Consider the following 12,566-nt stretch of genomic DNA (forward strand, 5'->3'; position numbering starts at 1 on the left):
GCTGCGTCGTCTGTGGTCGACTTGTACTCGAACGTCTAAAGAAGGTGGATGATTATGTTTTCCGCTTCCATCACGAGTGTGTACAACTTTCCATGGACCTTCATTATTGTTCTCGTCGACTGCTACAATCTTGATACGCATTGGGCATCCCATGCGTTTTGATCCGCGCATCGTTCTAACACGATCCTCTTCTCGACAATGACGAGTTTTCTTTGTGTTTCCACTTTTATCACAAGCGTATAGCCTGGTTAGGATAGCACCATTCTCGTTTCTCTCCACCTTCTATCTAGACACATCGAAGTGCCTTGATAAAGTCCACTTGTGAATCACGTCCTCATCTGCACCTTCATAAGGGTATACACCTTCAGGGGGGGGTCAATCGTATATGCTTGAATAGGCTGAGGCTGAGTAGAGCTACTAATAACGTCTTGAACGATGAGAGCTGTGTCTGCAATCTGCATGTTGGTATGCGTCGATGGTGTAAGAGTGGCTAGTGTTTGTAGGCTGTCTTGATTGTAACGATGGCAGTGCTAGCTGAGGAAATGCGTCTAGGAATATATTTTGTTACTAAGATAGCGAAAATCTTCTCATACATCTTGACAAGATGATTTTGTCATCTGTCCATGTGTTTGTCCTATTTGTACTTGGTTGCTCCCAGCTTCGGCGCTCCTTGGTTTCTCCCCTAAACGAGTGGTTTTCGGTATTGTCAGATTTAAGTTGATTCGTGTAACAAGACACGGCCGCGGAAATGGACGTATCTCTATTGTGAAGTGGTGTCACCAAAACCTTGCGAAACGTTGTACCCACACAGTAATGCATTCGACAGCGCGCTGGGGAAACTCGTATATAATGCGCTGACTGTGCTGGAAGAGACGTGTTGAGCAGTACTTATAACCTACGCTGTACTAAGGGAAATTAAATCGCCACTCAGTGAGTGTATCACAAATATTCCTGCACGCGGACTAGAATTCTAATTGGCATAGCTTCACGGCAAGAGACTTTAAAGCTGGCGCAGTGTTTATTTTTACTGCACCTCTCACAGATAATGCCGCCTCAGCTATTTTCTAAAATGGCTGCATTTTATCGGGACGGAGAATGTACAGCACGTTCTATGGATCGATTTGCGGCAAGATGGGACTAGGCACGATGAAATGGATGTGTACCCACCGTTCAGTAGGGTTTTCTTATACGGTTTTGATCGTTTCTTAGCAAACGGAAAGGGATAATGCGGATTGACAGACGTAACATCACCTTTCCACAGCTACACGGTCGTTGGGGAAAATGGCAGTCGATTATGGTTTGGTGTTGGCCCTCAGCACGGTCTTGTAGAGACAACGGGCTGATTCCCTAAAATACTAAATAAGTAGTATAAATATAACTAAATCTAGGGAGTGGTGTGGTGGGAGCTTTGGTCTTGAGCAGAGAAACCGAAACTGAGTGGTGCTGGAGTCCGCACTACCTTCATACCCAAAACCTTGGCTTGAGCTGCGCTGACTTGTTAACTCCCTCTGCCTCCGAAACCTCTATTCCTGTTACCACGAATGTCAATTTCCACAGCTACACGATCGTTGGGGAAAATAGCAGTCGATTATGGTTTGGTGTTGGACCTCAGCACGGTCTTGTAGAGACAACGGGCTGATTCCCCACCGAAAGGTAGGGGCTACACCTCTGACTTCACTGGAGGTTGTGTAGTTGCTTGGATCCGCTGATGATTCTAGCCGACAGAGTGGCCACTGATTCCTGGCACAATCTTGTGTACTGCTTGAAAGTATCCGATGCCCAGCGACCGTGAAACTGAATTGTCAAAGTGTCAATGCCTGCGCGATACATGTGCGTTGCCCCTCTTGCCCTGAGTGAATGCGCGCTGTACACCCTAGGGACCTTTCCTGTACTTGCCGCCGCTTGTCGGATTGCTTCAGATACTTGGTGACCCGAGACGCACTCAGGAACGCCATCTTCATTTGTGTACACTGCCGCGGGAACATCGGCAGGAATTGAACGCCTTGCCTTAAGCAGGCACAGAGCACCCAGCACTGGGCACACGAACGGGTGTCCCGAGCGCCGCAGAAACCGTCTTGTAGGGTCTCCTTGTTGGTTCGTCTTTGATCCGGTAAGCCGAATGTGCACTGCCGACGCATCCTTCGCCTCAAGAGTTGGTTGATCGCTCGAGCCAAGAACGGTAATGTCGTTAGCCTTCAGAGCAAGCCATGCAAACCTGTTGGAGCTCACCGCTGCGATCTCGGAGCGTCTCAGAAGGAAAAAGAAAGCCAGACACAGTACCCCCCAAAGGGCTTGGCGAAAGGGCTTCTCCATGTGAAAGGAGTAAAAGCACGTCTCCAGCAACTGGAAGGAGACCGGAGCCTTGTGCCTCACCGGCGTGTCGAGGCGACTAATGCCCTTGATAAGCATGCGAACCTGTGGATGGTCAGACGGGAAGTGTAGGCCCACGGCAGCGAAGAAATGTCGAATACCCGTAAGCGTGGCCGTAATTGTTGTACTGCGCACTGGTAGGCCGGATCCATAGCCTTCGCGGAATCCCAGCAGTGCGAAATCGGTAATATGCTGAATGGATGCGCATAAGGACATGGGCTCGAGTGTCGGATGAACCCCCCCCCCGACGGGAGCACCAGACCAGTCACTTTCTCAGGGCCCTGGCATACTGGCCGAAGGTGGACTCTGCAACGGAGTGCGCCCGGAGATGGAAAGCCATATCCGCTCGAGATTGGCCGACGTCACGTTGGGAGAAACCTGACACCAGTCACGCGTGAGGCTGGAAAATAAGTTAGCAGCTGAGACGTCGTCAGTACGTCGCGAGCCGGCGTCCGCAGTCGTGTTGTCTGACCCCGGGATGTGAGACGACGAGAAACGAAGATTCCACTTCACCTCCCAAATACCGAGAAGACGGATAAGGGTCTGTGCGCGTGAGTTTGTGGCTACCATTTTGGACTGCCAACCCACTGCCGACATCTTGTCGATGCGGAAGTGCCCATGTACTGGTCGGGATGCTGCCCGCGTGCCGTAGCGGCTCGACCGGGCGGCCCCCCACATGTGCGCTGCCATAGTTGCCGACAACAATTCCCGATAATTGATGTCGAAGCCCACAGATGATTGGTCTTTGGTTCTCGAGATCAACGCCCGCTCTCTCATTTGAAAACCGGTAGACGAGAACGGTCCTGTCCGCGCGAACGAGAGCACACAACCCAGTGTCGGAGGCGTCCATCTCAACCACGACGTCGGGTTGGGGATGGCGTCCAAAATAAGCCAGTGAAACACCATTCAATACAGGGCGGCCCAGAATATGTAACCACCTCAGCAGATCCTGCCGCATTGAATCCGTGACAGGTACAGTTTGCCACCGATGGAGGTGGCGGAGGCGCTGAAGGAAGGAACGAGCCGGACGAACACACGTAGCCACATAACGAAGGCACCCAAGGAGTGAACGGTACTCCGAGCGACCTAGCGTGGATACCTGGAGTGCCGTAGTCACGATACGTTGGGCTTTCGCGATCTTGGTTGCTGGCATTGAAATCAGACCCTGCGAGGTGTCAAAAATAAGGCCCAGCGCCTTTTGCCGTGTGCTCCAGCGGGTGAACTTGTCTTCATTGATGGCACGAGGCCCCGAAACGGTCAGCATAGCGTAGCGAAGGGACTGCTCAGCGTCCTGGCAGTTCGAGCCCACGTCGGCGGCGACATTAATATGGTTGTCCACCCAGCAGTAGTTGAAGAGACCCGTTGGGCTGTGTGTGTTGGTAGAATATCCGTGGCCGTGTGCGATAGCCCCACCGACCCCACCGTAGTTACCGTGGCATCCTGACCAGCCGAAAGCTGCCGACATGTCGATTACGAGCGCGGTGTCGCGGTCAAGGCACCCGCCAAAAAGGTGGACTGAGTTGCTGTGGATGCAAACGTGTTTGAAAGCCGACGCAACGTCGCCAGCTTGAACAGCGATATCAGCGCCCGGGAACTGTACTTCTTGCCGTGTAATCGCCATGGCAATCGCATCGCAGTGAACGAAATCCGGTTGGTACACCGCCGCCTGGTCCGTGAAGTCGTTGATCGAGTGCTCAACAGGGTGTGATAAATCATAGATGACGCGACTGGTGGTTGCTCTGTCGCCGTCTCCTTTGTCCACTACTCCGAATGAGCTAATATGAACTTCGGTCCAAATTGAAAGAAGGTCGATGTCGGCCACAATACAACGTCAGGCATCCTGCTCTTTCCGGATGTTGCGCACGAGCACAGCGTAGCGCTCATCCGCTGAACCATGGTTGCGAGGCCGACACTGCTGAGGGGGTAGTGGCTGTAATAGCGGTACTTGCGCTCCTGCCTCTGCGATGGCAAGAAGCTGTGGGAGGTGTTCATATCCGGCACAGGTTGCCGATAGTACGGCCGGTATCGTGCCTTTGTTCGGTCGGTAGTCATCTTTGGTCTGGCCGCGAAGGAGCTCGGCGAACTGGGGAAGAGGCATACGCGTGCGTCGTACGACCTCCGACAGCGTTGCCTGTAACGCTTTGTTTAATCCTTCGCTGGAGGACCGGTCCTCGCCGGAGTCGCATGCTGGGAGGGTAAGTCCGACAGCACGCAACGCGCGTTTGATCCGACGGATACGAATTGACTCCCACAGTTCGAGCCTAGCCAACGCGGCTACCGTCATGCGTCTCGTTGCGGCTATCGCTGGCGCGGGTCGGAAACAAGGCGCAGGGGGTTTAGGGAACATTGGAGAGCAGATGTGACACGTTCGACTAGAGGAATTGGTGGCGTCTCCGACTGTGGTTGACAGTCCGGCAGTCGCCGTACTGTGGATCGCCTCCAGTGTGTTCTGTACGGTGACGTCCAAGCCGGGAAGCGTTGGTGTCTAAGTGCCATGAGGCTTCAGTGGTGTAGCAGACCTAGAGAACAAATTAAAAAATATTAAAAAAAACACAGGGAGGATTCGGACCCCCTTCTCTCTTTTGACGCTTTTCCATTAAGCTACGGTGGTGCGGTAAATGCATATACATAGCAGTTCCCGGTTAGTAAGCAAGTCTTCATATCCATTGGTTTAATGTAGCGTCCTTTATCTTAAATTGTCGGACGGGGAATGAACGGCATGCCGCGCCAACCCTCTTAGGACAAAAGTCCCCGCTCAATTTGCCCTTCAGCAGTCAATCAGACTATGCGCTAAAGCGGATCGATCGAGAATTCCCCAGTACTTTCCTTAAATAACTTTCTCGAAAAACGATCTTCTCCATCAATCGATGTTCACGACTACTAGTTGATGGCGAATGGTATTTATTGACTCAGACGATGATTGGTAACTTGTGTGACGTCTGCAGATGTGTTTGTCCTATTTATACTTGGCTGCTTCCTACTTGGGCGCTCCTTAGTTTCTCCCCTCGTTTAGTAATTGCAATAATCATGAATGATCAAGCTCACACACAGTTGCAAAGTCCGTTTCGGTGGATTCCTTGCGTCAAGCATCCATATTCTGCACCCTTTCCATTGCGCGCAACATACAAGGGCAACAGTTACCGTGTCAAGCGAATTGTATTTCTTGTAGCCACATAGAAATAATGTGACGACCATATTGAGCTGCTTTGCCACCTCTAATCCACCCAACGCGCAGGAGCTGCGCGTGCTTCGAGACGCTTAAACAAATTCCTTTGCCTGAGTCCCGTAGTAGCCATAGCGCCGTAGTGGCTCGTGTATTCTTGGAAGAGGATACATCACACTCAATCATGGCCAGATTAACGTTGCACCGCATCGCAATCGTCTGTCCTTCGTTACCGTCAGAGTCTTGAGGTAGTTTGTTCTAGGTAGTTTGTTCTCCAGGGAATAAATTTAGCGATGCGCTTGATGAGGCTTCAAGTGCGCTGACAGGCCTTAGCAATTGTAATAGTTTGGCGCGGCTAGAGATATATTTTTCTTAAACGTGAGATAAGAACCTCTCTGCTGCCATCCGGATCATGTCTGACTGGAAATGGGCGAGATCTGCTTTCATTGGTAAACCTCTTAAAACGTTCTATTGTAAGCGAAACGATACATACGTGCATGATTCAAGTACCGCAGAAGGTAAGTGATGTGCGACCGTAATCACCGTCGAGAAAATAGAAGATAACGTTGCTTTACGCGAAGTAAATCGAGGTTAGCAATAGCCCCGCCGGCTCCGATGTAGAGTGATCGAATATCGTATTCTCCGAGACCTGTGGTCGTCAGAAAGCTCAGGTGGCTCTCGTACTGCATAATATCATATCGAGCTTGTTAGTTCCGTAATTCGGAACCATCCGCGACAGCCATGCCACGTTTCGAAATGTTTTATGGGCTTATGTGCTTATTTGAATTCACGGCATGTACTTACATATCAAAGTTAAATTGTCGTTTTAGGGAGGTGCTGTCAAATTTTCCACATCGGTCCTGAGGATACGTGACGGTGTATTGACGGCCTGGTCACTTGTCAATTGGGTGATGTGCATCATCGCTTATGATGGGGTTTAAGGAGGTGATGCACATCACTCTATAGTCATCTCAAAATGATCAGGAGCAAGAAAAATAAACTTTGTTGAGGACCATAACGGTTTTCAATTCAAACGTGCACACCAGTCCTTGTTTCAGCACGGTGGATGCCAACAGCAGCAAGCCGCAATATTATGGAGATTGCTTCCAGTCACCGGCAACAACCAATTAAAAAAATGCTACAAACATGGGTTCTTCCTTAATTTGCAATTCAACACTGAACTGGAGGAGGAGCCGTCGTATATGGCTATAGCAAAGATCATTTATTTTCCATGAGCCCGCACTCTCCCATATGGCAGTTAAATATAATTGTACTTTTTCAAACAGATACAACCAAACAGAATCGCTGCAGGCTTGGTGCGAACAGTGAATTATGTTATGCAGCACAATAAAAATAGGTACTCTTTTTTACCGATTGGGATAACGAGACGGTGCGTTTATACCCAATCGGCACCGACTGGGATGCCTGATATCCCACGAGCCGAATTAATCATCACCTGATTTGACCTTTGCCGTATTCGTGTAATTAGTAGTCCTTGGTGAGCTCCGGACTCACACTTTCTTTTAATTTCGTAAACGCATTCATTGGGGTTTCGAAAGTGCTTTGACAACACATACATACATATTTTAGTCTCGTAAGAGGTAAGAAGTGTTGTAGCTTGTTGGATTAAATACACGTAGGTAGCACATTCCGATAAATGTTTGCAACAGCACAAGACAGCTAGGCGTCATCAAAATCCCAAATTAAGCTATTTCGGTCAAGGGATCGGCCTCTAAGCGCATCTTCATCGATGAGGGTGTTGAAGGCGGTAAATGGGCTACGGAAGGCGGGGGGGGGGGAAACAAAATTATAGAAGTGTACCAAATACAATTTTGGAAAGCAGCCCGACGCCACATGATATCCATAACTTTTTCCGCCAAGTGAATACTCGCGATGAAAAGTAAAATAATTGTGAGAGTGGTAGTTGGCCGAGCTTAAGTGGAAAGTACTTGAAGAAGTGGTGTCAGAGTTTGGTGATGAAGCTAGGACCGGATGACGTATATTCGCTGATGACGTGGGTGAAAAGGTATGATAATAATATGTGGTCAGCTAAAACAACAGTACAGATATTAAGTCTGCACACATCGCATACAAAAAATGTCGGTCACTCTAAAGCAATAAGGAGTCTGTATGGTTAGAACACCAATGTTATAGCTGATCCATGTTCGCATTCAGTAACACGGACGTTACCAGAAGCAGATAAAAAACAATAAGCTCACTAGGCTGCTGTGAGCGCTTCCGGGTCCTTGCTTTGGGCTTGTCGTGAAGAGCTATCTCTGCCCTTACTTCTGCTTCTTTCGGCTTCGAGATTGGCGCGCCAGCTTAATCGCTTGTTTGACGGCATCCTTCGGTTAAGCTTTTTCGCGTTGAGCCAACTTTACGGTGTTGTAACAAGTATGATACGGACGAGTACGGTAAGGTGGTTACGTATTGTGATTTGGGCGAGTTCAGTGACGCGACCGAGTACGACCGCTCGTTCACGGCGAACGATGATGCGGACGTGTACGATGGAGCGGACGTGACAAGTACGGTGACTCGTTTGACGAGTACGATAGGATGGGCGGAGGGCGAAACGGTGGCTAGGCAGAGCGCAGAAACTGCCAGGAACGGGACGGTACTGACGAAGTGTGGCATCTGGCTGCTGACGGTATTGAAGGACGATAGGTACGTGCCTCCCGTATCCGAATTCGAAGGATACGGCGAGCACCCGGTCGTGAGAAGGCCAGAGACGGCAATTCTTTAAGATTAGCAGTGCAGGCATCACTCGGATATTAGTGGTGTCGGCATCTTTGAGATTAGCGGTGTCGGTCTCAACTTTAAGATTAGCGGTGTAGGCATCACTCGGAGATTAGTGGTGTCGGCATCTTTGAGATTGGACGATGTGCTGCTCGAGCTCAGTGGAGCGAGTGGTAGTGCACAAACAGACGGACGGACGGGTAACGCCTCGGTGGACGAGGACCAAGGACAGTCGGCGAGGAGTACAGACAGGGGGAACGCAGTCTGCTGACGACTGCATAGTAAGGCGGCGTCTGAGTGCGTGCCGAGCCCAAATGACTAAGTGGGCGACACTGGATACTTACTGAACTGCGGCGGGTTCGAGTACATTTCATAGAGGACGTTATCTGTATTTGGGTTGTAAACGGACAGTAATAAAGTAAGTGTGTGATCAGTGGACCACACGCCGGCGCGGAGAGCAGAGTTGTTCATCGTCGGCCATCCGGATCTTGGGCGCCATCAGCACTGGGCGACCAACCCCGGCGTGCAGGGGAGCAAAGACACGTTACAAGGGGGTCGTACAGGGGCGTTGTATTGAGCGAAGATCGGCTATTAAGTTACACAAGTACGGGTTATATTGGGAGTATGGTTACGACCCAACGTATGGCAAGGACGAAACGATCATGGTACCGACAGCAACTACGGGAGTGATGACTCACTCGATGCAGCCATCGGGACAGGCACAGGAGGCCACGACGACGATGGGAACGACGATCTCACAGGATCCTGTAGTAAACGAGGAGACGTCAGCACGACAACCAGCACAGCAACCAACGGCGACGGCTGCACAGCAGCCAGTGGCACCAGATCGACAACCTGCTTCGGACCCAGCGACAGACGTATCCACGGGCAGCGGAAGAGGAACGGCAGTACCGACGAGATCTGCAGCCTCGACGTCAGAGGCAGCTGGAAGGTTTGACGAGGTAAACTTGACAGCTGCAACGAGTGGAGGACTCGCGGCAAACACGATGAGCACCGAGAAAGATGGAGCGACAGCGAACGCATCGACATTGCTAACAGCCATCCACCACATGATGACTACAATGACGAGACTGGAAGCGCGTGTGGGAACGATGGAGACCACGAGGACCGCACCGGTGGCAGCCTCACAAGTTGCTGTGGCACCGAGACCACAACAACCAGAAGCGGTGGGCCTGGAGGACCAACGAGTAGCCCCAGCGCCTGTAGTGCAGCCACAAGCGCAACCAGCACCGGCAGCAGTACCAATGGCAACGCTTGGAGCTCGAGTCGCAGTCAACGACGGACGAGGATCAGGATCAGGAGCAGTGCGACGACCACCTTCACCAGACAGTAGTGGCGATGGTAGCAGCGACAACAGTTATAGTGACAGCAACGGCGACGACAGCAGTAGCGACAGTTCTCGGGGTGGTGGCGGCGGACGGCGACGCAGGAGAAGACAAGGCTGACGGGCAAGCACAGTTAACCTGCCACGAAGAGTACGACACAGGCAACGCAAAGAACTTGGACTTTGCGGTGTACAAGCCCTCGCCCACGGTGGCGGTCTCCACGTGGATCGCCAAAGTCGACCTAGCTGTGCAAGGCGCTCGTATCGCCGGACGAGGGAATTGGACGGACGAAGAGCTGTACTTTATTGTAGGCAACAAGTTGCAGGATAATGCGGCGAGTTGGTGGGTCCAGATGGATCAAGAACTACCAGAGAGCGAGAAGATGTGGACACGCCTGAAGGAAGCACTGATGCAGAGATACGTTGAGCGACCGGACCCAGTGATGGTCGAATGGAGAGTGTATCAAAGGATGATGTATACAGGCGAGACATTTGCCGACTTTGCGGCTGGGTTGCGAGACGTCACGGGCCCGAACCACGTCAGCGAACAGACGCTGCTCGGCCAGTTCTACAGAAATTTGGATAAGACGACCCGGATGTTAGTTAAACAAGAATCGATCTGGAACAGGCGGTGGACAAGGCCACGGCAATAGACGACCCGATCGACAACGTAGCCCGCGGTATGGTGAATTTCGGTCAGTCGTGGGCGACTGCACCAAACGCGTACACCGTACCCATGGACGGCACGACGGGAAGGGTAGTGGCCATTCCGGGTGTAGGATCGGCTGTTGATGCGATGGCGACGCAGACAGGAGCGGCAAACAACGAAGTGGCGTACTTCACAAACCCGCGAGGCGTTTATAACAATTTTACGGGGTTATGGGACGTCCCAGACGGTCGTTCCCGGAACGGACGATTCTGGAAATCTACTAAGAAGGACCAGAAGGCGAGACAAAGCGGCTCGTACCATGGCGGCAAGCGCAGAAGCAGCGAAAAGCGAGGAAATGTGCGGATAGCGCAGTCGATGGCTGATCCAAGCGAAGATTCGGACGCGGACGAAGAACTACCCCAGCCGAAGACGAAGAAACGGAGGGCGGCGATCTGAAAAACTAAGGCACCGACTCATTCAGCAAAGGACGAGCCCCAGATGCGTACAATAGAAGCACGGTCGAGCCGGTGGCCGATAACAGACAACAGGTGCTATGCATCTGGCAAGTCTGGTCATTTTGCGAAGAAGTGCCCAGACCCTAAGGCCAAGGCACGAAGCGACGCGTCCCTGGCTACCCGCTCGGTGCAATCAACTTCGGCTACGGGAAACGACGAACGGGCGTAGTGAGGGGGTCACTGCGTCCGGAAGATGAGCCTATTCATCAGAACGTGGCGCCAACCGGTGTAGAGACGGTAACGACGAGATGCAGCTGGCCAACGTCTGTGGGTAGTGAACGATCCCCCACCACAAGTGGAGAAGGAGCAGCAGCAGATGCCTTTCTGGATGGAGAATTGGCGGGGCGAGACGGGGAACGTGCACGTCGCTACGTGATGACGGTACGACCAGCCGCACTGCGCTACGTACGAGCAGATTGCAAGAAAGGTAGTCGACTGGGGAAGGCGGAAGCCTCAAAGTTCTCGGCGGAGTACGAATAACTTGGAAAGGCGACACACGGGCGACGAGAATGTCCGACGTGGAAACTGGTAATGGCGGAAATCAGGCGGATAAGTCGCTGGCGGTGACGACTGAACTGTGCAAGACGGCGACGGTGTGCAGTGCGGCGGTGAGGGTGCATGAGTGCGATTTAGATGACAAGGAATTCGGCGGGACCAGTCCGACAGCAGCTGATGGCGCCAAAGTGCGAAACGTGGCGAAGGCAAGGCGGCGGCGGACGAAGCAGGTGCGGATCCAGGCAGTAAAGCGACGAGCGATTGCGGCGGCAGCGACGAGTGATAAGATCGACGAGGCATTGGCCTCATTAGATGCAAAAAGACGGTCGCGACGAAGGCAACATGCCGCGAAGCCCGCACTGAATTGACACGACGATAGCGACTACGCAAACGCCAAGACGACCAGGTGAACGTTCCAAGCTACGGCTAGTGCAGCCCCAACGTAGTGTAACTGATACGGATGCGACGGGAGCTAGTGACGATCTGGGTGTATCGGCAGAAGACGGTCTGCCAGCGGCGACCATGGACGTGGAAGGTGAACGGCTACCCGTCAAGTTGGCCTCGGGCGCTCGTTATTCGGTGGCCGGAACAGACTGGATATTACGAGGAGAACAGTCGAAACAAGCGTCATCAATAGATGTCGTGGAAGGTATCGGCGGATTTTTGCTGGGCGTCCTTGGCGTATGGACCTTCAACATGAGAAATACGTTCGGACAAAATGTGACAGCGTTCGCGTGTATTATCGTCGGATGCAAGGACGAGTTTCTAGTCGGCGTTGACTTCATGCAGCAGTACAAGGCCGTCATGGACTTTGAGCGCAATGAGATGCGTTACGAAGACAAGAAGGAACGAGTAGTCATACCGTTCAGGACAGACGAAGGCGACGGGGGCGCCAAGGTCGCTGCTGTACGACTGGTACGGCGTACGCCACTGACGCGGTAGACATTGACGCCCATTGAAGGGTCGGTGACGGCACCCGACAATGGAGAAGGCATCTTTGTTCCGACGACGAGCTACGGTACCGTGATGCTGGCAACGACAGTGGCCCGCAGTAGAAACGGGAAAGCGACAATTCCCGCGATCAAAGTGCACGGTGGTAAAGTGAAGCTGCCGAGCAAAGCCGAACTCGGTACGTGGATCCCATTGGAGGAGAACATGCAAGTACTTACGATGAGTGGCGAACTGGGCAACAAGAAGTTGGGTGCATGGTTAAAATAGTTGGGCGATGATGAGACGCCGCTAGACAACGAGGATGAGGTACGCATCACCAGTAAGGAGACTGGCGCACGCAGT

The 12,566-nt window shown here is 52.1% G+C and overlaps 1 protein-coding gene across 1 annotated transcript; it reads left to right on the forward strand.

The window, feature by feature from the left end:
* Nucleotides 1-7,509: 7,509 nt before the first annotated feature.
* PITG_04246 (uncharacterized protein) lies at nt 7,510-8,683 on the forward strand (the record flags this gene model as incomplete). Its single annotated transcript, XM_002905862.1, has 4 exons — nt 7,510-7,559; nt 7,985-8,197; nt 8,309-8,511; nt 8,646-8,683. 4 exons carry the CDS (start codon nt 7,510-7,512, stop codon nt 8,681-8,683), a joined length of 504 nt encoding a protein of 167 aa, XP_002905908.1.
* Nucleotides 8,684-12,566: the final 3,883 nt, after the last annotated feature.

This window comes from Phytophthora infestans, genomic scaffold (genome assembly GCF_000142945.1).
Source record: "Phytophthora infestans T30-4 supercont1.5 genomic scaffold, whole genome shotgun sequence".
Classification (NCBI taxonomy): Eukaryota; Oomycota; class Peronosporomycetes; order Peronosporales; family Peronosporaceae; genus Phytophthora; species Phytophthora infestans.